The sequence below is a fragment of the Bubalus bubalis genome, chromosome 24 (assembly GCF_019923935.1).
Source record: "Bubalus bubalis isolate 160015118507 breed Murrah chromosome 24, NDDB_SH_1, whole genome shotgun sequence".
In the NCBI taxonomy this organism is placed as follows: domain Eukaryota; kingdom Metazoa; phylum Chordata; class Mammalia; order Artiodactyla; family Bovidae; genus Bubalus; species Bubalus bubalis.
Genome location: NC_059180.1, coordinates 28,064,429 through 28,088,979, shown reverse-complemented (window position 1 = coordinate 28,088,979; position 24,551 = coordinate 28,064,429). Strand labels below are relative to the sequence as shown.

The following is a 24,551-nucleotide window of genomic DNA, read 5'->3' as shown; positions in this document are numbered from 1 at the left end:
CCAAGGTTGGCAAGCATGAAGAGCAGGTTTGCAGGTCCAGATACTGAGCGGTGGTCTGGACTCACCCAATCCCTAAAGTGGGGGAAGAGGCTGCAAAGGGCACCTCCACATCCAAAGGTCCTGTCCCTACCACCCCTCTTCCTCACCCCTGCTCTTTGCCCTTTCACTGACCCTTACAGCAAAACCAGAGACATGGGCACTAAAGGTAGAAAGCTCTCTCTACCTTTCCTCTGCCTTTTACTCCAGGCCCTGGTATCTCTGAACAAGTCCTTTCGGAGACACCAGCCCACCATCCGTCCTCCTCCCATTTACACTGAGGATATAAATGATCCTCACTCCTCCAGGATGTTGTTTGTGTTAGGACAGCAAAACCCCTGTGCTCAGCTGTGTGTGGAAAAACTCATACTTCATGCTGTCCTGTACTCTTGTCCCAGGCTCTAAGCGCATCAAATATTTATCAAAAGGTAGGTCATATTCCATGAATGGAAAGTCAGTCCAAATGTCTGTTCAAACCTAATCAAGATCAAAGACCAACAGACCATGTCACGCTTCAGCTTAAAACCCATAAGAGGTTTCCCGTCACTCCTGTCTTCTGGCCCCAACCTGCTCCAGTCCCACTTTATGCCACATACCTTCCCCGTCCTGTAAACTCCACTTGGCCCCAGTCCCCACCATCCCCTATCGTCCATCAGATTTATCATTCTGGCTCTACTGGCCTTACGTGATCTCTTCTGACTTCTCACTTAGTCCTGAGCCTTTGCACATGCTATTCCCTGTCTATAAGTAGACAAACTTCTTATCTGTCAGACTACACATCCTTCTTAGGGAAGCCTTCCCTGACTCCTCCTCCCACAGGCTCAGGCCCTTGTTTTATTTATATTCATAGCAGTATGTGTCTCTGCTTCCCAGCATCATTTCATATTCATCTGCATGATTATTAATGTCTTTCCCTGCACTGAGCTGGAGTTCTCCGGGGGCAGGGACAGTGTTTGTCTTCTTCCTTGCTGTTGTATCTCAGGATTAAACACAGCACCTGGCATACAGCAGGCACTCAATAAATACTCATTTTGAATGAACAGGTAGGAGTTTTTAGAGGTTAAATTGAATAAGGCAACCATCTCATCTCCCTGAGGAATGTAACTCAAGGAAATGAACAGAGGCTTCATTAGCTGGAAGAACCTCATCCTTCAGAGACAGTCCCAACAAAATCGCCTCACCTGCAGCTTGTGGACCTTGTCGTTGAGCTCGGCCCGGACCTTCTCCCCGTCGCTGTACTTGGACTGCAGCTCCTGCAGCTGCACCTCCAGCTTCTTCTTCTTGTGTTCCACCTCCTGCTTGGCCTGGCTCAGGACTCGCAGCTCTCCAGCCAGCTCCGCGTTCTCTTTCTCCAGCGCCTGCTTGTTCTTGTCCAGGTTGGCCTTGGCCTAGCCAGAGAAGCAGAGGGGAAGGGAGGCGTTAGGGCCATGGCTGGGAGAATGTTTTAAGATAAGGACCTGTGCTAGGGGGGATCTTCATCTTTGCTTCCCCCTCCCTCGGTAGGTCGGGGGACCTGTGCTCCCCAGCTCAGGGGAGGGACTCGGGGCAGTGAGGAGCACACAATCCCCAGTAAGACTTTTTGGATTGTTTTCCTGAAGCTCAGAGGTTGCTAACTAGCATCCCCCAGGCTGCATCAACCGTGCCATCACATCCTATTTGATCCATGTTATACCTTTTAACATTTTAATAAAGAAATATTACATAGGGACGTCCCTGGTGGTCCAGTGGCTAGGACTCAGTGCTCCCAATGCAGGGGGCCTGGGTCTAATCCCTGGTTGGGGAACTAGATCTCACATGCCACAACTAAGACCTGGCACAGTCAGGTAAATAAAAAGAAATATCACATAAAAATCTGGGTTCCCAGCTTCTCATTTGAAAAATCAAATGTTCTATTTCACCATTGGGTGGTGGTTAAATAATTTGTCAAAATTCACTGAAATATATACACTTAAAGTTGGTGAATTTTGCTGCATACATCTCTATTTAAAGTCTGACTTCCAAAAAAAAAAGTAAAGATCTGGAAACAGAGGCCTTGCCTTCTTCTACGAGAGCAATCATCTGGATCTGAGTAGCAGCTGGCCCTGTAAACAGGGCAGTCACACTCCACTCAGCCCCAGGCCCCACCACTCCCTATCATCCATTGATTTATCATTGGATGTACACTGCCATTTGTGTGAAAGTTTAGAGAAAGCTATTTTATCTAAACAGCTCTTGTAGGCATATGAGTTTCTCTAAGAAAAAAAGTGTTTGGGGGAAAAACCAGAAGAAAGTGTGTGGGTCCCGAGAGTGGAGAACACAACAGTGGGCTCGCCCTCAGCTCCTGGGCAGGTCTGTGCAGTGTCCAGGGACCCTCAGAAGCCAGTCCTCTGGTGACGAAGTCCATTTAGTGCTGCCAGGACCCCAGACAGGGACAAAGTGCTTCTTAAGGCAACAATGCAGGTTGATATCAAGGACCCTGGGGGGCCTCACGGGACCTGGGCTCCCCTAAAACCTTTTTCCCAGAATGGTGGTGACTATACACGTGTAAGGGGAGTCGAGGTAGGAACAATACTACGAGTTTTCACCAACAATCTGGAACATTGCTAGAGATAAAACAGTCTCCCTTTTCAGTGCTCCTGAGATGGTGGGCAGGTGTTGTGAGCCCCCTCCTGCTCAGGTCAGGCATGGATGGCCAGAACAGCTGAGTCTCTGCAAAGAGGCCTCCAGCACCTGCTCATCTCGGATGACCACCTGGCTCAGCGCTGGTCAGTCAGCTTTCCAAACTTACAGTAAAAGTGACACAGGTACCTTACCACTGTCTGGAGGACTTATTATTCCATCGGTGGGAAGAGCCCATTTAGATTCAACTTCGATCACAATAAAACTTTCTGGGGACTTCCTGGTGGCCCAGTGGTTAAGAGTCCACCTGCCAATGCAGGGGTCACTGGTTCCATCCCTGGTCCGGGAAGACTCCGTGTACGGCCCAGGGCAACCAAGCCCATGAGCCACAGCCACTGAAGCTCGCACGCCCTAGAGCCTCTGCTCCACGACAAGAGAAGCCATCACACTGCGAAGCCCGCGCACCGCAACTAGAGAGGAGCCCCCACGAGTCACAACTGGAGAAAGCCTGAGTGCGGCTGCAAAGACCCAGCGCAGCCAAAAGTAAATCATTAATTAACTAAAAAATAATTTCTGGGAACTTCCCCGGCGATCCAGTGGTTAGGACTCCATGCTTCCAATGCAAGGAGCTCAGACTTGATCCTTGGTCAGGGAACTAAGATCCCTCATGTCACAGGGCATGGCCAAAAAAAAAAAAACCTTCTGAACATAATAAAGAAAAGACAGTTGAAAGGAGAAATACATGTTATAGATAAAACTAGCAAGATCTTATTTGTCCAACACAAAAGAACTGACTAAATGCCCAAGGTTCATATTCAGACCCCACGTGACGAGTGACAAGGTGACACGAACAGGTAGCCTTTCTCCACTTGGAGCGTGAGGGTGTATAGTCAGGGACAGTGCGTTTCAGTGTGGGGCCTGGAGATGTGCATTTTAGCAAAGGTCACGGGTGGGATTAAATGAGTTGCCACCTGTAAAACTTTGGAACAGTGGCATATACTCAATGCCATACAAGGGGTTGCCGGCGTTATTTAAATGTAAGGGAAAATTCTGAGATTATGATCGAACTGGTGGTGAACCAGCTCATGGAAGAATATTTATCTTTTTTTTTTAATATTTATTGATTTGGCTGAGCTGGGTCTTAGTTGGGATTCCCTGGTGAATTTGGCTGAGTCAGGGTCTTAGTTACAGCACCTGGGATCTTTCTTGTGGTATGCGGGATCTTTTTAGTTGAGGCACGTGGGATCAAGTTCCTTGATCACGGATCAAACCCAGGCCCCCAGCACTGGGAGCACAGAGCCTTAGCCACTGGATCCCCAGGGGAGTCCTGAAGAACATTTATCTTGACTGGCAATAGAAGCTAATGCCAACACCAACAATTCTTAGGTAATACAACAGCCATTCAGTCTAGAAAGTTCTGGAGGAAAGCTGTAGCATGGATCGTGGTATAATTCAGACTTTTAGAGAAAACACCTAGCAGGATGTCATAAGCTAAAAAACTCTTCCCTGGGAATGAAACACAAGGATATTCTGCAAAGCAAGAGGAAGTTCCGGATACACAGAATTTTAGTGCTAGTTAACTGCCTCAGATTCTGTGCACCCCCAAATAGCCAAGCCTCAGAGGAAGATTAGATCTAGCCATTCCCAAACTAACCAGGGAGCACTGTCTTGCCACTCAAATGATGACAGTCTTGCTCCACTCTGCACAGAAATGAAGATGGCTAGACTGTCCTCAGTGTTCAGCTACTTTCCCAGATTTTTGCTAAACTCTGCTTATCCACAAGGGCCTACCTGGAGACCCTGCCCTGGAGAGGCTAAGAGATGAGTCCAGAGCCAGGGCTTCCCAGGTGGCTCTGGTGGTAAAGAACCTGCCTGCCACTGCAGGAGACACAGGTTTGAACCCTCAGTTGGGAAGATCCTTTGGAGGAGGGCACAGCAGCCCACTCCAGTAATTTTGCCTAGAGAATTCCATGGACAGAGGAGCCTGGCGGGCTATAGTCCACGGGATTGCAAAGAGTCAGACATGACTGAAGCGACTTGAGCATGCACGCACGCCAGAGCAGACTGCTGGGACTCTGTCAATAGCTGTGCAGCCTTTAGGTACTCTGGACCTCAGTTCCTTCTTGTGTCAAAGGGGCTTCATTGTACCCATCCCAGTGGGTGGTAGAAAAGATTAATCAACATAATATTCAGTAAGCATAAATGCTGGGTGCCGTCACTCTCATTAGGATCGCCGCAGCTTGTTACTGGTCTTAGTGCAGATACTCACGTGTAGTTACTTGAAGCGGCTGACACATCATTCTTTGTATTTTGTTGTTACCAAAAAACCACGGTGACTCACCCTCTTGAACTGCTCCAGTTGCTCAGTGAGCTCCTCCACCACCTGGGTGTGCTTCTGCCGCATCTCCTGCACCTGGGACTCGTGGGACCGTGTCTCCTCGTCCAGGGCTTTCTTCAGCATCGTCACCTCCTGCTCCCTCTTGGCCCTGGGCAGGAAGAACACAGAGGCTGGCAGCGGAGGAGACAGAGATATGCCTCAGTGCAGAGGCGCGAGGGGTCTCCTGGGACCTGGAACTGAAGTCTTTGTCACTATCCCTCCCAAGCTGTGTGACCTCAGGTGAGTCACCTAACCTCTCTGGACCTGGAATTTCCTCAAAACAAGGAGGTAGCCATAAGAAAAGAGGAGCATGCTACCTCCCAGAATCTCCCAGGGCCGACAAACAAAAACACAAAATAAAACACATGATATTGTTGGAAGAATGCAAAGTGAGTTGCAGACTGTTCTGTAAATATTAACATTAGCTTTACTTACTGAGGATACGCTAATGCCAAGCTCTGACCTAAGTTCTGAGTATATGTCATCTGATAGAATATTCAGAGTGACCTTTAGAGGCAAGTGTATCATTATTCCTGTTTTACAGATGAGGGAACAAAAGCTAAGAAAGAGTAAGCAGCTTGCCCAAGGTATTAAAACCATTGTGTGACTGACCAAGAATTTGAACCCAAACAGTCTGAGTTCACTGCTATGAGCCACGGCTCTGGGCCAGTGCAAAGGGGGCAGAAAGTTGTGTTGGCTTCTAGGCCCAGCTAAGTGATGTAGCGCAAAACCCAAAATGTGGGAAGTAAATCTCCGTGTTAGCACAGCACTTGACAGGGCGCACTCAACACACACTTGTGTATTTGCTGAATAAATAAATGACCTAGTTTCACGGAAGTCGGCATTCATTATCTGGCAGGTGACCCGTTTTGTTTCTGCTTTTGGTTGGGTATTGTTAGTTAGCCAGCAGTGACACTTCAAGTGAAGACCAATCTGATAAATGTTCTTTTGAAAATTTAATGCAAAACTTATACACACTCAGGAAAAGACAGGAATGAAATTCCCCAAAATGTTAACCGTGGTGGGACTGGGGTCGATGCGTTTGGTATCTAACTTTCCTACAGTTTTCAAGTCATTCTCTAATTGAGTATATCCTCCTACTGTGATGTAAGACAAGATTAAAAAATAAGCATGATTAGACATGGAGAACAGACTTATGGACACGGGAAGGGGTGAGGGAAGGAGAGGGTAGGACGAATGGAGAGAGTAACATGGAAACACACACACTGCCATATGTCTAATAGACAGCCAGCGGGAATTTGCTGTATGACTCAAGGAACTCAAACTGGGGCTCTGTAACAACCTATAGGGGTAGGATGGGGTGGGAGGTGGGAGGCAGGCTCACGAGGGAGGGGACATATGCATACCTATGGCCGATTCATGCTGATGTATGGCAGAAGCCAACACAATATTGTAAAGCAATCATCTTTCAATTACAAATAAATAAATTTAAAAAATAAGCATGCTTAACTTAACCAGTTGATTTTCATGGTTCAGACATATTAAAATGTTTTATTATATTTAGATTTGATGTTAGTATTTATAGCATCAAATAAAATACATTATTAGTATTTTCAAATAATTAAAAAATCCAGTTTTTCCAATTACCCTCTTTGGGTAACAGGAAACTCCCAAATGCCAAGTAGCTAATCATCTCCAGGGTAGGAAGGTATGCGAGCCCTTTTAGGTATCCATGTGGCTTAATTAGACAGAAATATTTATTACTCAGTTTTCTGAGATGTCCTTTTTGTTAAGAACAGAACTGAATCGGTTTGCTGTATACCTGAAACTAACATGACATTGTAAATCAACTATATTTCAACAAAATTTTCAAAAAAAAAATTAAGCATGCTTACATCAGTTAAAGCAAAATGCAATCAGCACGATAAACGCAGGGCCTGAGGAGCCCCATGACTCAGGATCTGTGTGGGTTTGCCCCTTTCCACCAGCTGTCCCGACCCATCCGGCCACCGGGTGGGGGCTCCTCACCTGAGCTCCTGCTGGGTGGCCGTGCTGTCCAGCGTGTCCTCCAGCTCCGTCTTCAGCGCCTCCAGCTCCTCCCCCAGGTCCCGCTTCTGCTTCTCAGCCTTGTTCCTCGCGGCCCGTTCTGAGTCCAGGTCTTCCTGGAGGTCTGAGATGTGACCTTCCAGCTCCCGGATCTTCTTCAGGGCATTGTTCTTCTGAGCCATTTCGTCGTCCAGCCTGCCGGGGACAGATCACAGGAACTAAGACCCTGGGGTCCCGGGGCCCCCTGCTGTCCATCCCATGAGGTGGCCAGAAATGGTTTTCTGGAAGCAGTCGTTTGGGTTCCACAGATATCAGAACATGTTCCATTCAGGTCCCGAGACACACAAGGCCCCTTCTTGCCATGTTGGACTGCTTGGAGGTTCATGCAGGCTGTAGTTTCCGAGGGCTGATGTAAGAAAACAGGTCGTGCTGCATGTGTGTGTGTGTGTGTGTGTGTGTGTGTGAAAGTGAGGCACAAACAGACAGAGACACAGAGACAGAGAGTGCTTTGCACTGTCTCAGCATGGTGCCTTGTCCACAGCAGGAACCCAACAGATGCTTTCTGAGTGTCAGGCAAGTGTTCCTCCCCAGTAACTACTGGTTGATTCTTCCTTCCATTTGCAAAGTGCTTGGCCAGGCACTGCTTGTTGGGGGTGGGGATGTTAACACCAGGGGAGACGGTGACTGCGGGTCAGGGTGGGAGAGGGGGAGCCTTGACCTGAAGGAATGGAAGGGAGCTCCCTCCTGACCATGGTGGGGCTGCTTCCGGTTTCGTCCACGATGGATGGAAGGGGACCAGTGGAGGGAAGACACGAGGTGGCCCATCACCCTAGCGCTGTCGCCTGGCACAAACCAGCTGAGAGAGAGCTGGCCAGGGGACCAACCAGAAAGCGACTCCCAGCCCGTCTCTCAAAAGCCAGGCGACTGGCCCAGGCTCCTTCGCCTCCCCTGGCCCAGCTTCCTCCTCAGTGACTGGAGGTACAGCAGCACATCTGGCCAGGTGCTGGTAAAGACACCGCTCGAGCAGAGCTCAGCACACGGAGAGCAGGTAAACAACTGTGAGTCGCCGCTCTAATGCCCCCGCGGAGGCTGGTAGAGCAACCCCAGCTCCGAGCTGGGAGAAGGGGGCGCAGAAAAGTGGGTGGGGGACACCCCACATGGAACGGGCCGAGTCTGCCATACCCTGGGTGGAAAGAGAAGGGGCAAAAGCTCGGGAGGAGACTGGTGTTCACATAAAGGCCTCAGAGGGAGACAGCCGGGGACAGGAGGGTCCTCCCAGCCTCAGACACGTGGTGTTTGTGGTGCCCATGGAATGGCTTCTTTGTGCAACCAGAAATCCAGGGCTGGGGTGCAGATGACGAAGGATGGGCACCCAAGAGGCGGGCACAGTGGCAGTAGAGAGGATGAGCTTGGTAGGGAGAAAAGAAGGCCAAAGGCGAGGTTCTGGAGGTGCCAGAGGGACCGCAAGGCACCTGGGAGGCCAGGGCGAGGCCACTTCACGTGAGATGGAGGCCTGCCTGGAGGAGGAGGAGGACCAGGCCCTCCCTGCAGACTGGCAGGGGCCCTCGGGGCACGCGCACACACTGGACCTGCCCCCGGCGGCCTCATACCTGGCCAGGGCCGCCTGCAGCTCCTCCTCCTTCTTGGCCAGCTGCATCTTGAGCTCGGCGATCTGCGCCTGCAGTTCTGCGATCTGCTCGTGCAAGTCGCTGGCCTCCCCATCCAGCTTCCTCTTGAGCTTCTCCAGCTCCTGCCGGCTCTTCTCCTCCTTCTTCAGCCGCACTGCGAAAAAGCCAGGGCCCTTCAGGGGTAGACACTACCCAAGAAACCCCTGGAGGACGAGCCTTCCTGCTCGGGCACTTCACACACACACACACACACACACACACACACACACACACACAGAGGAACCATCCCACTCGCACCACGCTCTTGTGGAAGGAATGTCAGCCCTGGTGCCAAGCACCTTCTAGAATGAATGTGTGTGTTCCCTAAGGGTGAGCAGGCAGCCGGGTAGAACAGTCCCTTTCCTGCCGTAATCCACCATTCTCAAATGTCCTGTCTTATTTTCCTACTTTTAAAATAACCCCCTTCACTGTTAACCTGAAACTATCACAACATTGTTAAGTGGCTACACCCCAATACAAAATGGTTTTGGTGTTAACAAAAAATAAAATAAAATATCCCCCTCAGAACCTCGCCAGAAGCCGTTTTACCTTCCAGTTCTGAAATCATAGATTCGTGCTTGTTTTTCAGTTTGGTAAGATTCTTGGCTTTTTCTTCCTCTTCTGCAAGATTTGTTGTTAAGTCACTAATCCTCTCTTCAAGGAGTTTTCGCTCCTTTTGGGGGAAAAGAAAAAGAAATATCACTAGTTTTTTTCCTTTTCTCTGGGGCCTATGTTTCACTGTTAGTAACTTCCAGATAAACAGTTGAAAGGATAATCTACACTATAACCAAATGCAACCTAGAGTTTAAAGAGGGAAAAATAAGTTCCTCAACAATAATGCTTTCCAAAGACTAGCCACTCCCCACCTCAGGCCCCTCCACCCCTCAACTTCATGTCCCAGCCAAGGGGCCCTCTTTCCTTTCTTACCACAGGCCTCAGGGCTCTTGCAAACAGGCGGGACCATCTGGAATGTGCCTCCACCCCCTCTAACTGCTCCTCATTCTTCAGGTTTCCACTGAAATGTCACCTCCTCCAGGAAGCCTTCCCTGAATGCCCCACCTCCATCCCCCAGTGCTCTGCTCTTAGAAGAGGGTAGCAATCATGATGGCAATTAGTGGTTGCTTGTACAATCATCTACTTGTTGTCTCTCTAGAACATAAGCCCTTCGAGGATTGGGTCCTCCGGCACCATGCACGCCCTGCCTCTGACACCAAGCCTGTCTCACAGTCGGTGCCCAGCTGGCATGCAGGACTAAAGGTAGTCCACTCACAGTGGGGCTGCTTAATGGATACTGACTAGGGTGACCGACTGACTCAGCTTGGGACTTTTCTGGTTTGGGGGCTGAAAGTCTCACATCCCAGAAGCCCCTCGATGCCAGGACAGCTGGTCCTCTGTTAGGAACTGGAAGTGGGTGGTGAGAATGTGAGGGGGGGCCCCCTGGTCTCAGGCACATTGCCCACCCTCCCTTGCACAACTTGGGTGGTGCATTGGTTGTGGTGTTCCTGATGCTTGCTCCATGGTGGCCCTGGCACTGTTGGGACCACCGGGGACCCCATCCATGGCATGCTTGCATCCTGACAGTGGCCACAAGGCTGCCACATCAGCGCCAGAGATATCTGCTTGTTTGGCCTTTAATTCCTTGTACCTGGCTAGAAAAGGGAAGGTATCTGAAGGTATCCATAGTCCTGATGAGCCTGTCATTTTAATCCAGACACTCAACCCCACTCACTTTTTTCAATTTTTGGCCACATTACAGGGCATGTGGGATCTTAGTTCCCTGACTAGGGACTGAACCCACTCCCCCATGCAGTGGAGTCTAACCACTGGACCACCAGGGACGTCCAAACCCACTCACTTTTGACAGTTTATTGTTCTGATCATCCATGACCAGAATATCATCCTCCAGTTTCTTGATCTTGGCCTCAGCTGTGACCTTCTCAAGTTGTAGCTTCTGCCTGGCAGCTTCCTCTTCCTCCAACTGTTCTTCCAGGTCCTTTGTGGGCGAGGGAAAAGAATTACAGCCTTGTTTAACCCAAAATCTACTCTCCTGGAGCTCTGGGGACTCATGGATACAGAGCCTGGGCCTCATGGCTCCCTGCAGTGCTCTGCAGTCTCTTTCCATCAGAAAGAAAAGGTTTGGGTAAACCACTTTGCTTTGTGGAGCCTCAGTCTCCTCATCTGTAAAGTGGGGAGAATAGATACCATGGTGGTTTTAAAAATATGTCCACAAATTCTTTGATACTCTTCCCTTCAAGAGGTGGAGTGTAATCCTTCTCCCCTTGAGTGTCAGCTGGGCTTAATGACTTGCTTCTAACAAAATCAAGAGGAAATGATGGCATGTGTAAGTCAGAGACTAGGCTATAAGAGGCAGTGCAGCTTCCTCCCGTTTTCCCTCCATTCGCTCTGTCCAGGGAAAGCAAGCTGCCATACTGTGAGGACACCCGAGCAGCCCTGTGGAGAAGCCCACGGAACGAGGAACTCAGGTCTCCTGCCTACAGCCGCGTGAGTGACAGCTCACTCACCCCTGGAAGGGGACCCTCAAGGCCCAGTCAAGCCTTCGGAAGACGGCAGCCCAGGCTGACACGACAACTGCAATCTCATGAGAAGCTCTAAGCCAGAATCATCCAGCTAAGCCACTCTCAGAGTCATGACTGTGGGAGATAAATGTTTAGTACTTCATTTACCAAAAAAAATATATTTTTAAATTGATTTATTTCGGGTGTGCTGGGTCCAGCTTTCTCTGGTTGTGGTGTGTGGGCTTCTCATCACGGTGGGTTCTCTTGCTGCAGAGCACAGGCTCTAGGCACGTGGACTTCAGCAGTTTTGGCATGTGGGCTCGGCAATTACAGCTCGTGGGCTCTGGAGTGCAGCTCAGTAGTTGTGGCACACGGGCCCCACAACACGTGGGATCTTCCTGGGCCAGGGAGCGAACCCGTGTCCCCCTGCACTGGCAGGAGATTCTTAACTACTGGTCCAGCAGATAAGTCCTAAATGCTTCTTATTTCTAAGCTGCTGAGTCTTGGTGCTTTTTGTTCTGCAGCAGTAGCTTACTGATACAATTACCCCTCACACAGGGTGGCTATTAGGAGAAACGTGTTTGCACATGGAAGGCAGAGCAGCAGGACAGAGCAGGCTCCCGAGGAGACCTGTGTAGGCAGAGGGCTGCTCCTCTCCAAGCCTGAGTCTCTATCTCAGTCCAGTGGGGACACACATCATCAGATGCACCTCACAGGTCTGCAGCAAGAGTCAAGGGATTCGGCACCACCAAGGGCAGCCCCCGCAGCGCCTTACCAGCATCTGCTGGGCCATCTTCTTCCGTTCTGCCTGCAGCTGCTGGCTCCGGTCTTCCTCCTCCTCCAGGCGGGCCTCCATCTCGTGCAGGATCTCCTCCAGCTCCTGCTTCTTGGCTGCCAGCCGGACCCGCATCTCCTCAGCCTCAGCGTACAGCTCCGTCTCCGCCTGCAGCTGCTCCTGCAGCAGGTTCTTCTCCTCGGTCAGCTGCAGGCAGGGGGCGGGGAGACAGGCGGTGAGCCCCACGGGGGGCAGGCGGCCTGCCCTCTGCAGTGCCAGCCAGGTTCCCGGGCTGGTACCTGCGAGTGTTTCTGCTCCAGCTCCTTGAGTTCGCTCTCGGCCTTCTGCTGCCGCTCCTTGGTCTTCTGCAGCTCATCCTCCTTGGCCTGCATCTCCTCCTCCTGCCGAGTCACCTGCAGCAGGGGCTTCACCTGCACACAGAGGGTCAGCCCATCAGTTGTCTCCATGGCACAAGGATATACTCTTGTAGTAAGGAAATCAATGGTTCTCGGCCAGGGACAATTTTACTCCACCTGCAGCCCCTCAGCCAGTATTTGGCAGTTTCTGGGGACGGTGTTAGCTGTCACAGCTAGGTGGGCGGGGGGGATGCTACTGGCATCTGGTGCGTAGAGGCCAGAGACGCTGCTCAACATTCTAGAATTCTCAGGACAGCCTCCGTGACACAGAATTACCCATCCCAAAATATCAACATATGCCAATATCAACCAATATGCCGAGACTGAAAAATCCTAGAGCAACAGGAAGAGGTGCAAAGTGAAAGGAGAAGTCTCGCCTCCCCCCATTTAGTCCCATCTTGAGCGAGAACCGCAGCTGACAAACTGCTGTGTTTCCTTCCAAAGAGAAAAGGAAAGGAAAGTCCCCCACATCCTGCCTCCCGATACCAGCCCTATCAGCATTTCCTGGCCCGTTGTCCTGCACACTAAAAAAATACACCTGAGACCACACTGCCCAGCGTTACATGTACTTAAAAAATATATTTTTTTTTTAATTAAGAAAGTTTTTTTGCCATGCCATGAGGCTTGAGGGATCTTAGTTCGTGGACCAGAGATCGAACCCAGGCCCTCTTCAGTGAAAGCATGGAGTCCTAACCACTGGACCATCAGGGAATTCCCTATGTGCTGCTTTTATTACTAAAAACGACAGGATAATTGTCACCCCTGCGGTCACGTCAGTGTTACAACTTGATTTTTAAATATCATCATTTTTAGCGATTGAAAAGTATCCCATTGATGGATGAGCTGTTATAAGTCAGTCTGCCAGGGCAGGGCATAGAAATTTTGCTCTTGTAAATGAATGCCCTTCATTTTTTATTTTCTTTCTTGCGGATGGTTTTTTTAGGAGCTTCCAGAAGTTGGGTTGGTGGGAATGAACATTTCCAAAAAGCAGCTTCCCCTCACTGCTCTTCACCAGGCTGACTCCTAACTCCTTGTGTTCAAGCCCCACCTGGCACTAGAGGAACCCGTGTTTGATACACTGCAGTTTCCTTCCTGCACTGACCCCAGTCTGCCATGGGCATCATTTCCTGCGATTACCTATCACCTACTCCTCCACTCACCTAGAATATTCATGAAGCCAGGTTATCCCCAGCCCTTCACACACTCCTGGTGCACAGTGGCCATTCAACACATAGTCACTCAGTGAAAAAGCTTTGTGCCCATCAACAAACTCAAGGGCACCTAAGAGGAAGCTGTGTCCGTCCCCACAGAGCAAGTCTTTGCCCAACGGACTCGTAACAGCCAGTGATGCTGCAAGACCAAGCTGTACCCAGAGAAACAAACAGCGGATAGACACAACACGCTGGATGGAGGGCTCTCCAGAGAATGATGCTTTGTGACAAAGTGAAAGTCGATGAGTGGTGTCTGACTCTTTGCGACCCCACAAACTATACAGTCCATGGAATTCTCCAGGCCAGAATACTGGAGTGGGTAGCCGTTCCCTTCTCCAGGGGATCTTCCCAACCCAGGGATTGAACCCAGCTCTCCCACATTGCCGGTGGATTCTTTACCAACTGAGCCACAAGGGAAGCCCAATAACTGGACTGGGTAGCCTATCCCTTCTCCAGCGGATCTTCCCAACCCAGGAATCGAGCCAGGGTCTCCTGCATTGCAGGTGGATTCTTTACCAACTGAGCTATCAGGGAAGCCCCAGTGACATAACTACGGGACCCCGTTAACATAATATTCTTGAGATGACAAAAGTACAGAAATAGAGAACAGATTCAGGCTTGCTGGGGCTGTGGAGGGAAGTGGGTAGAGCTATAAATGGGCAGTAGGAGGGATCCTTGTGGTGATGGAAGTGCTCTGGGTCTGGGTTAAGGTCACGGCTGTAACCCACATGCCAAAGAGGGGGCTCTTCTCAAGCCCAGAGAATCGCCAGTGGGGAAGGTTTGGTTTCGAGCTCTCAGTTGCAAGCCTGCTATCCACCACCTCCAGTCCCCCGTGGGCAGCGTCCCAGGGAAGAGCAGGACTTGGGAGAGGTGGGTGGAAGGGGGCTTGGGATGAGGGTGCACTCACTTTGGTGAAGAGCCGCCACCACTGCCAGTTCCGCAGCTTGAGGTAGGCGGCGCAGTTCCTCTGAATCACCTTCATGGCCGTCAGCTGCTGCTGCCTCTTGGCAAAGGCCCTGGGGAGAGGGAAGTGGAGGCGTGAGAAGACCTGCTCGGCCCAACACACACCTCACTGCGTTGTCACGGCATCCAGCCCCGCAGCATCCTGAGAGCAGGCACGTCTGTTTGGCTTGTGATTTGGTGACTCGCACAAGGACATCCCCCCATCCTCTCTAGCCCAGATTCTCCAGCAAGCTCTGAGCATCAGTCCAAGTATATCATCTGGAGGCCAGGGCCTCTCTCAGTGGGCAAGGAAGACCCGAGGCTCACAAAATTCCCTGAATTCAGATCTGTGGCCCCGGTAACACCTAGGAAATCAACCCATGCTACACCATGCCTGAGGAGCATCCAACACCCTCATCTGTACCACATCTTCCCCAAAGCTGAGAGTCTGAAAAACCTATCGTTTCCTTGGGTGTGTTTTAAACTCCCAGGCCTGACACAGAACCAGCACCCCTCCTATTTAAGGGCTATTAGGTTTGAAAAACCACCGAAGACTGAACACCATCCTCTTGTCTCTGAGTGGCTGCCATTGTGGCTGCCATCTTGGACGTGGGTGAACTTGAAGAATAAAATCTCCCCAGTCAGTCTGTAAGTGGGAGTGGTGACAACAGAGAATTTAGTTATGCCACTTAACAGGTTAGGTCTGTCCCAGGACCAAGCACTCCCCATATCTGGCCTTGACCATCCTGAGTCTACCTGGCAATGAATCAGCTTGACACGATCAGATGAGTATGTGGTCTGTACCTCCTGATGACACATGCCCTGGACTAGGGCAACTCCATCAGCCCCTGCAGTCCTGTTTGGGGTGTGAGTTTCATGGAGGAACCCTAGCCCTCACCCAGGCCCCGGTTTCCCAAAACAGAGGGAGCATCAGGGCAAGACCATGCCTTACGGACATGGGGGTATAGATACCAATACACCTTCCTCAGGTACTTTATCATATTCTCACACTTCTTAAATGATAACCAGCTTTGTTCTCAACTGTTTATATGCAGTATTTCATTGACTCCCTCTCATTAAAACAAGTTTACGAGGCAGGAATGATTATACTCATTTTCCTGAGGCTCAGAGAGGTAAAGTAACTTTCCCAAGGTTCTTCACCAAATAAGCAGGGAAGCCAGAATAGAACCTGTGTCTAACTCTCCACAGCCCATGGTCTTAAGCCCTTCCTGCCCTGTCCTTGTAACTAGCACATATTTTTAAAGTGGTAGCATTTCCTCCCCCTCAAGAAAAGGCGGCCATTCAATCAGTGACATCTTCGAGCAGATGGCCTCTGCTCTAGAATCAGGGATCAGGGCATGAGGCCAGAAAACCCCCTGAAATCCTGTGCTTCTGGTCTGTGTTTGCAGGGAGGCGACAGCATGCAGGTCTTTACTTTCTGGCCAGGTAGCCACGACACATCGCCTGGAAGGCCATGATGACGTCGGTGATCTTTAGGTCTCGCTCCTCTTCCAGGTGGGCCAGGACCCCGGTTCGGAAGAAGATTTTGCTCTGCCCGATCCTGTACAAGTTGGGGTCGAGCTCCAGGGCTTTGATCTGCAGAAGGAAGGAGGGGAGAGTTCCTGTTCTCGGCTCTGCCACTTGGCAGGGGGTTAAGTGTGTTTAAAGAGGGTCCCGGAGGTGTGCAGGTGGATTTCTGGGGAGGGGCTGGGGACCAGGCTCACCATCAGGATGCAGGCCTGCTTCCCGTCCATGAAGCCTTTGGGAATGGCGTTGGCGGCCAGGATCTCGTACCTTGAGACACAGGGCAGGAGTCACGACCGAGCGCATCTCCGCTGTCGTCAGCCGAGCCAGCTCCCCGCACCTGCCCCCCGCCCCCCCTCACCGGCCCGGCAGGCTCACCGTTGGCGGAACTCCTGGAAGACGATCCTGTTGGGGAAGCCCTGGCGGCAGATTCGGATGCCTTCCAGGACCCCGTTGCACCGCAGCTGCTCTAGCACCAGGAAGGCGTCCAGCTTGCCCGACTGCAAAGATGCAAAGGGCGGTGGGCTGCCGCGGCCTCGGGGAGCAGCAAGCCCCGAATCTCAGGCCCGGTAACCCACCTCGCCAGGCCATGGGGAGGATCACTGGGGGCACCACACCAGGTGAGAGCTCAGCTGAGGGTCTGGTGCCGTCTCTCATTCTTGTTGGCACTAGCATCACCTGGGGCTTCCTCCCTGTCACCTCCCGCTCCCTCGCTTCCTGCCCATCGCCAGTTCTGTGGCTTCGACCTCCCAAACATCTCCCCATCCACCCACTTCTCTCAACACTGCCATCCACTCGCCACCCTCTTCTCCTGCCCTGATGGCCACAGTAGCCTTGTACTGTCTTCCCACCCTGTCCTGGCTCTCCCATTGCCTCATTTGGTTTCTAAAATGCAAATCTGATCATGGCACGTCCCCTGATAACATGTTACAGAAGGAGTGCCAAGCCCTGTTAACCCCCAGGAATGCCACAATCTAAGTCCTGCCCAGCATTCCAGCCTCATCTCCCCAATCCCTGCCTCACACCATCACACTTCAATACGGAACAACCCACCTGGAGTTTCTTCACCCAGACCCTTCATTTCTCACCTCCACGTCTTTGCTTATTCTGGTCCCTCTGCCTAGGATGCCCTCCCGACCCTGCCCTCCGAGTCACTAAGTTCACATCCTTTAAGAAGCTTTCTCTGAGCCCTGAGTTTTGAGTGGGACCCTGGCTCTTTGGTATTCTCATAATTTACCACCTGACCTCCTCAGCTGGTGTGTCCACCTCTCCCACAACTCAGCACTACTGACATCTTGGGCTGGATAATTCTCTGTGGTTGCAGGGGGAGCGGCTCTGTGTGCTACGGGATGTTTAGCAGCATCCCTGGCTTCTGTGCGCTGGATGCCAATTATAGCCCCCCTTTCAGTTAAAAATGTCTTCTGCTGCTGCTGCTAAGTCACTTCAGTTGTGTCTGACTCTGTGCGACCCCATAGATGGCAGCCCACCAGGCTCTGCTGTCCCTGGGATTTTCCAGGCAGGAACACTGGAGGGGGTTTCTATTTCCTTCTCCAATGCATGAAAGTGAAAAGTGAAAGTGAAGTTGCTCAGTCATGTCCAACTCTTAGCGACCCCATGGACTGCAGCCCACCAGGCTCCTCCGTCCATGGGATTTTCCAGGCAAGAGTAGGATTTTCCAGTGGAGTGGGTTGCCAACTGCCTTCAGACACGGCCAAATCTCCCCAGTGGGGGAAGGGAGGGCACACAATTGCCCCCCAGCTAAGCACCCCTGCCCTAGATTATGACATCTGCCGGCAAGGACTACAGTCTATCCAGCTCTGAATCCCCAGCACCTGGCACGGGGGGAGCTCAGCAAATATTAGCTGAATAATGTTTACTGTAAATATTACAGTAAATATTAGTGAACGAGTGATCTGATACCATGTGCAGCCACCCCAGGGCTCAAAGTCTCCGGGAACATTCTCCCTTCCTCTCTTGCCTTCTTCTGCCTCTTGGATGAGAAAGGAGTGCCTCCCACTCGTGTCAGATGGAGCCCTCAGGGTGGGGGGTCTGGCTTTCCTGCTGCCCCTGTAGCCCAGCCTGCCTCCCCTTTCCCCGCAGACCCTGAGGACGTCCCGAGAAGTGGGGCGGCAGCCTCACCCTCTTCTCGTGGTTGGGGATGATGCAGCGCACGAAGTTGGGCGTGGTGTTCCGCAGCGTGGTCATCAGCTTCCCCAGCTGCTCCTTGTACAGCTGCCCTACTGTGCGGAACATGCCCTTCTTGGTCTTGGAGGCGCTGGGCAGCGAGCTCTCTGTCATCTTGGCCATCTGGTCCAGCCCCACGATGCGGTCCACTGCGGGCACATGAAGGGTGGCGTCAGCCCACCAGGGGCTCTGCACCCCCACAGCAGGCCAGGGGGCCACCCGGAGTACGGAGACCCCAGGTCCCCTGCTCATTCTCATAGGGTTCTTTCCTCCACCCCCACCACATTCTCTCTAGCGATAGGTAAAGGGAGGTGTCGGGGGTTGCTTTCCAAGTATTACGTATTTCTGAGACCCTGAGAACTCCCGAATGACTAAAAGAACACATTCTCTCCGACACTGTCACAGAGACTTGGGAGTAAATCCTGCTCTTGCCACCGCCTTGGCCTGGTGCCATTTTGTGCCTCAGTTTCTCCTTCTGTGAAAGTGAGTCACTCAGTCGTGTCCGACTCTTTGCAACCCCATGGACTATACAGTCCATGGAATTCTCCAGGCCAGAATACTGGAGTGGGTAGCCGTTCCCTTCTCCAAGGGATCTTCCCAACCCAGGGATTGAACCCAGGTCTCCCGCATTGCAGGCAGATTCTTTACCAGCTGAGACACCAGGGAAGTGGAGGTAATAACAGCATCTACCTCCTAGGGCAGGAATAATTGAATAAGGTCTGCAAAGGGCTTACCTCCCTGCCTGCCTTCAATCCTTCATCCACCAACAAATATTTATTGAGAGCCTTCTGTGTGCCAGGCCCTGGGCATACAGACATGAACAAAATCCAGACGCTGTGTACCCCCCCGACCCCAGCTCATATTCTATGGTTATTCCAACAGAAGGAGGCAGACAATGATCACACGTGCAAGTATACAATATTTTGAGTGGTGAGGTGAGCTTAGAAAGATAAAACAGGGATCCCTTGGGGGAGGAGATGGCAACCCACTCCAGTGTTCTTGCCTGGAGAATCCCATGGACAGAGGAGCCTGGTGGGCTACAGTCCATGGGGTCACAAAGAGTCGGACATGACTGAGCACACACACATAGTTGACTGTATCCAGCCGGTTGGTGGTGGTATGGAGCTCAACCCCACTGACATTAGACCCCAGCACTTCTGCTCCATGTGCTCATTTAGGCTCCATGTAATAATGTCTTTGCTTGTCTGCCTCGCCTATAAGACTGTGGGCTCCTTGAAGGAAGGAGTTTCAGAGTTCATCATGAGTCCCAGGTGTGAGATATAACCTGGGTTGAGATGCTGTTACCCCATCCCAAGGGCCTTGGCACTCAGTAAATGTTGGCAGAACTGACCCCTGTCCCTAAAGCAAGGGCAGCTAGTCCTGTAAGCCCTAGACCCACAGGTTCTGTGTCAAGAGTGAAATCTGCTGTAAGCACTGAGGCCCAGAAGCAAAAGCAGCAAAGCCCACCACCTAATAGTCATCACAGGGCCAATGTGTACTAAGTCCCTACTGTGGGCCCAGCAGGTGTTAGACTTCACTTGGATTATCTGTTCTCTGGTTCTTAAGGGGAAAAAAGTGTGGTCCCCAGACCAGCAGCATCAGCGCCACCTAGGAACTTGTCAGAAATACGAATTTTCAGGCTCCGTCCAGACCTGCTGAATCAGACCCTCCAGTGATGGGGTCCAGTGATCATGAGCTTTAACAAGCGTTCCAGAGATCTTGATCCATGCTCAAACTTGGCCCCACTGATTTGATTTCACCCTCACAGTAATCTTAGGGAAGACGGGAGATTAACTCAACTGGTAAAGAAGCCACCTACAATGCAGAAGACCCCAGTTCAATTCCTGGGTTGGGAAGATCCACTGGAGAAGGGATAGGCTACCCACTTCAGTATTCTTGGGCTTCCCTGGTGGCTCAGAGGGTGAAGAATCCTCCCGCAATTCAGGAGACCTGGGTTCAATCTCTGGGTTGGGAAGATCCCCTGGAGAAGGGAATGGCTACCCACTCCAATATTATGGCCTGGAGAACTCCATGGACAGAGGAGCCTGGCAGGCTACAGTCCATGGGGTCACAAAAGTCTGAAATGACTAAGTGACTTTCACTTTCACCAAAGAGGACAGTGGAGCTTAAGGAAGTCAAGTGACTTGTCTGAGGTCACACAGCTGGTACATGGCAGAGATGAGAGCGCGGTTAAGTCTCTCTGACTCCACAAGGGGGCGCTCTGACCCAACATACCTCCTAAGACATTTCCTCCATCAGCATCTGAGCCCTGACTCAGGACCTTCTCATTGGGGTCCAAGTGCTGGGTTGAGGGGCTCAGGAATAGGTGTCCCATCCCTCCTGGGAGCAGGTGTGGGAATAGGGGCAGCTGGGAAGGGCTGGAGGGAGTTCAGTGCTCCTGCTCCAGCAAACAGGGCCTTACCGTCCTTCCATAGGTCGGCCATAAACTTGTCAGAAGAGGCGTTGAGGAGGGACGTCACATTGTCATTCAGCGGGTCCATGTTCTTGGTCAGCCAGGCACTGGCATTGTAGTCCACCTGTCAAGGACGACCCCACCGGTCAGGTGCTCCTGCTTTGGTTATGAACTAAGGCAGGGCCCCAGACTTCTTCCCCCACTGCCCCAAATCTTCTGAAATCAGAGAGGAAACATGAGTGGCTACCATAATGGGAATCCACAAACACCAATAAAGGAACAGACAAATCAGAACTTTAAAGGGCCTCAGCCATGACCCACTGGGAAAGGCTCGTCTCTATCCCTGCCTTCTCCTAGTATGCTTCCTCTGGCAGCCTCCTCCTTAAGAGCCCAGCACGATGCCTGAGATTTCCCAAAGGTATGGAGCTTTGCTGGTGGCGAATACCCTCCCCTCACACTCAACATTCACCTCTCCTCCAGCAAAGGCTTGACAACAATCTGCTTTTAAATTAAATCTGGGACCTCTTTTTAATCTTACTATTTTGACTATGAAATGGAAGGAACTGATTGAATAGTTCTGGTGGGGTTTTACATTATATGGGTTGTTACATTGATGGGCAGGTCTGATCTTGCCAATAAAACTTTATTTACAAAAACAGGCCATGGGCCAGGTTTGGTACCTGGGCTGTAGTTCGCCAACCCCTGGTTTAGAGTATTGCCTTTTTCTATGATGTAGTGGATATACCGGGGAGTCAATAAATGTCTGCAAGCCAGACTGAGTTATGTCTTTTCTACATGATCCAGGACCCTCTGGAGCCATAGGGAAAGGTCCTGTATATTAAGAACTATAATATGATGATGACGGTGATGACAATGATGATGGAGGAGGGGGGAGGGGAAAAAAGGGGAAGAAGGAGGAGAAGGAAGAAAAGAAGACATCTCAGATTTCCCTGAGTGGCACAGGCTGGCAATGGCAAACCCAAGGCCATGATAAAGGAGATTCCTGTTGGACTCAAAAGTGGGTTTATTGGTCACCCCATTCCAGCTGGCCCTTCCTGTTGGGTTTAACTGGTAGCAGGAAGGATTTAGAGTCTATACAGGAAAGAACTGCCTGGCTACCATGAAAGTGAAAGTTGCTCAGTCCTGTCCGACTCTTTGCAACCCCATGGACTGTCCATGGAATTCTCTGGACCAGAATATTGGAGTGGGTAGCCTTTCCCTTCTCCAGGGAATCTTCCCAACCCAGGGATTGAACCCAGGTCTCCCACATTGCAGGCAGATTCTTTACCAGCTGAGCCACAAGGGTAGCCTGGCTACCATAGTTGGAGCATATTAGTGGCCTCTCTAATATACATCTCATATATGTCTATAATATACAACATATATATTAGCCTTTTATAGCATATATACTCTCTATCTTTAATATACAGGTATCATACATATATTAGCCCATTATATGTTATATCTCTAAATCTTGTCCCTTACTGATGCTTACACAAATCATGTATAAGGCTTGGTTGGGGTCTGACTTACACCAGAGGCCTCTGGGTCCCGCCACTCCTAAGCTGCTCTTACTTGGAACATCCTGCTTGGGTCCCCTGAGATGAAGAGGCCCCTGGGACATTCGCCTGGTACCTTTCCAGCGTAGTGGATGATAGAGAATTCAGTTTTGTCCTTGAGCTGCTTGGGCTTCTGAAACTTGGGGTGGCTGCCCTGCTCTGTGCACAGCTTCTCCACAAAAGATTTGTCTGTGGCTTTGGGGAACCAGCACTCCTCGTCCAGCAGGGCCAACACACCTGGAGGGTTGTTCTGTGGAAGACAAGCAGATCATAGCAAGGGTGCCCGAGCCTCAGGCTGGCCTCCCAAACATATGCATAGGCTCCATTACCATATCTCCTTACATATAAGGTGGACTTACATGCTCCATCTCCACCCTCTCAATCTATCCTCCAAGTATTCTGTGCCCAATGGACCAGCACTAGGGATGCAAGCGCCGGGAAGCATACACAACATCACAAAGATTTCACACTTCTAGTAATAAATTGTGTTCCTTTACAAATAAATTCACCTAAGGGTTCCTTTGAGTAAAGTGCTCCCCTATGGCTGAGACAGTTTAAACTAAGGTGTCAGGAGCACCATCAAATCTGCACACGCTATTTGCTCTGCTGGAATGTTCTTTACTTTTTGGACTCAGATCAGAGAAGCCTTTCCTGGCTATTCTGTTCAAAGCAGGCATCCCTAAAGCACTCTCTGCTTTGCCCTTATCAGGAGTTTCAGTTGCTTCTCTTGTTTGTCTAGTTTCATTGTCTGCTCCTCCAGGAGGGCAGGGACTGCGTCCATCTGGTTCACTGTTACATCTCAGCCCCTAAAGAGAGGGCCCAGCATACAGCTGTTTAGTCGCTAAGTTGTGTCCAACTCTTTTGCACCCCATGGACCGTAGCCTGCCAGGCTCCTCGGTCTATGGGATTTCCCAGGCAAGGACACTGGAGCTGGCTGCCATTTCCTTCTCCAGGGGATCTTCCTGACCCAGGGATCAAACCTGCATCTCCTGCATTGGCAGGTGGATTCTTTACAGCTGAGCATATAGTAGGTCATTCAATAATGTAGGTCAATCAATGGTCATTCATTAATGATCTCTTGTGCACCTACTACGTGCATGGTTCCAGGAGTTCAGGATGGGTCAGTGAACAAAAGCAAGATCCTTGCTTTTGGGAATGAATGACTGGAGAGAGGAGGGGAGGGATGGGCACGGTGGGGAAGGGAAGAAAGGGGAGGGATAAAAAGAAGCAACAGCTTTGATAGGAAAATGTGGGCTAAAGGACACGGTAACTTAGTTCACGAAGATTCAGTTCACAGCCTTTCAGGACTTGGGGAAGCTGTGCCTGAGTGGAGACAGCACAGGGTCTGCGTGCCAGCCCCACGTGTGTGATGTGGGGCCTCACCGGCCGCTCGATGAGCTCAATGCAGGGCTGCAGGTCCAGCCCGAAGTCGATGAAGTTCCACTCGATGCCCTCGCGCTGGTACTCCTCCTGCTCCAGGATGAACATGGTGTGGTTGAAGAGCTGCTGCAGCTTCTCGTTGGTGTAGTTGATACACAGCTGCTCGAACGAGTTCACCTGAGCAACAATACCGGGGAGACCCGTGAGCATCATGGTCCACGTTAGAAGACTCGGGGCCCAGAGGAGCTCTGTGCTAGAGAGACCCTACACCGGACACCCTTTCCACGAGCCTGCCCTGCCATTTCGGCACCCAGAGAGGGCTGCAGGCTGCCTGGGGCTCATGAGGGCTGGTAAGAGTTACTTATTCCCATGTCACGTGGTTTTAAGAATGCTGATCTCCATCTGCACAATGATTGATAGATAGAATAACCATGTAAGGTATTTCAACACCCCAATTTTTTTTTTTGGCCATACCCCATAGTTCCCCAACCAGGGATTGAACCTGTCCCCTGCAGTAGAAGTGCAGAGTCTTAACCCCTGGACTGCCAGGGAAGTCCCTCATTATCCCCATATTACAGATGTGGAAACTGAGGCTCAAAGAGGGAGATATGTTTTGGAATATCTGTTTTGGGCATATTCTCTTTCACTGAGAACTTCCCTCCAACTCATGGGAGTGGGATTTAGTAGCCATTTTGTACTCTTTGAAGTACTGCTGCTGCTGCTGCTGCTGCTAAGTCGCTTCAGTCGTGTCCGACTCTGTGCGACCCCATAGACAGCAGCCCACCAGGCTCCCCTGTCCCTGGGATTCTCCAGGCAAGAACACTGGAGTGGGTATGAAGTACTGAAAGACCCTAAAAAGAGTGCTTGGCTCTGAGATGACCATGTGACCCAACTCAGGTAAGATTCAATGACACTCAATTCCAAGATGTGGGATGGAACTATGGAA

General features: G+C 51.0%; 1 protein-coding gene across 3 annotated transcripts in view; it reads right to left on the bottom strand.

Annotated features, from left to right (window-relative positions):
• MYH11 (myosin heavy chain 11) overlaps nucleotides 1-24,551 on the bottom strand; it is a 127,957-nt gene that overhangs the window by 17,244 nt on the left and 86,162 nt on the right. For all 3 annotated transcript variants that reach the window (XM_044935707.2, XM_006050072.4, XM_044935706.2), the window contains 16 exons: nucleotides 23,609-23,782; nucleotides 22,302-22,475; nucleotides 20,676-20,790; nucleotides 18,209-18,402; nucleotides 16,448-16,569; nucleotides 16,270-16,339; nucleotides 15,981-16,141; nucleotides 14,511-14,619; nucleotides 12,276-12,407; nucleotides 11,977-12,183; nucleotides 10,541-10,678; nucleotides 9,235-9,358; nucleotides 8,629-8,800; nucleotides 7,001-7,213; nucleotides 4,976-5,120; nucleotides 1,218-1,424 (listed from right to left, as the gene is read on the bottom strand). In XM_044935707.2, the coding sequence (XP_044791642.1) occupies nucleotides 1,218-1,424; nucleotides 4,976-5,120; nucleotides 7,001-7,213; nucleotides 8,629-8,800; nucleotides 9,235-9,358; nucleotides 10,541-10,678; nucleotides 11,977-12,183; nucleotides 12,276-12,407; nucleotides 14,511-14,619; nucleotides 15,981-16,141; nucleotides 16,270-16,339; nucleotides 16,448-16,569; nucleotides 18,209-18,402; nucleotides 20,676-20,790; nucleotides 22,302-22,475; nucleotides 23,609-23,782 (2,457 nt within the window). The remainder of the gene's footprint in view (nucleotides 1-1,217; nucleotides 1,425-4,975; nucleotides 5,121-7,000; nucleotides 7,214-8,628; nucleotides 8,801-9,234; nucleotides 9,359-10,540; nucleotides 10,679-11,976; nucleotides 12,184-12,275; nucleotides 12,408-14,510; nucleotides 14,620-15,980; nucleotides 16,142-16,269; nucleotides 16,340-16,447; nucleotides 16,570-18,208; nucleotides 18,403-20,675; nucleotides 20,791-22,301; nucleotides 22,476-23,608; nucleotides 23,783-24,551) is intronic.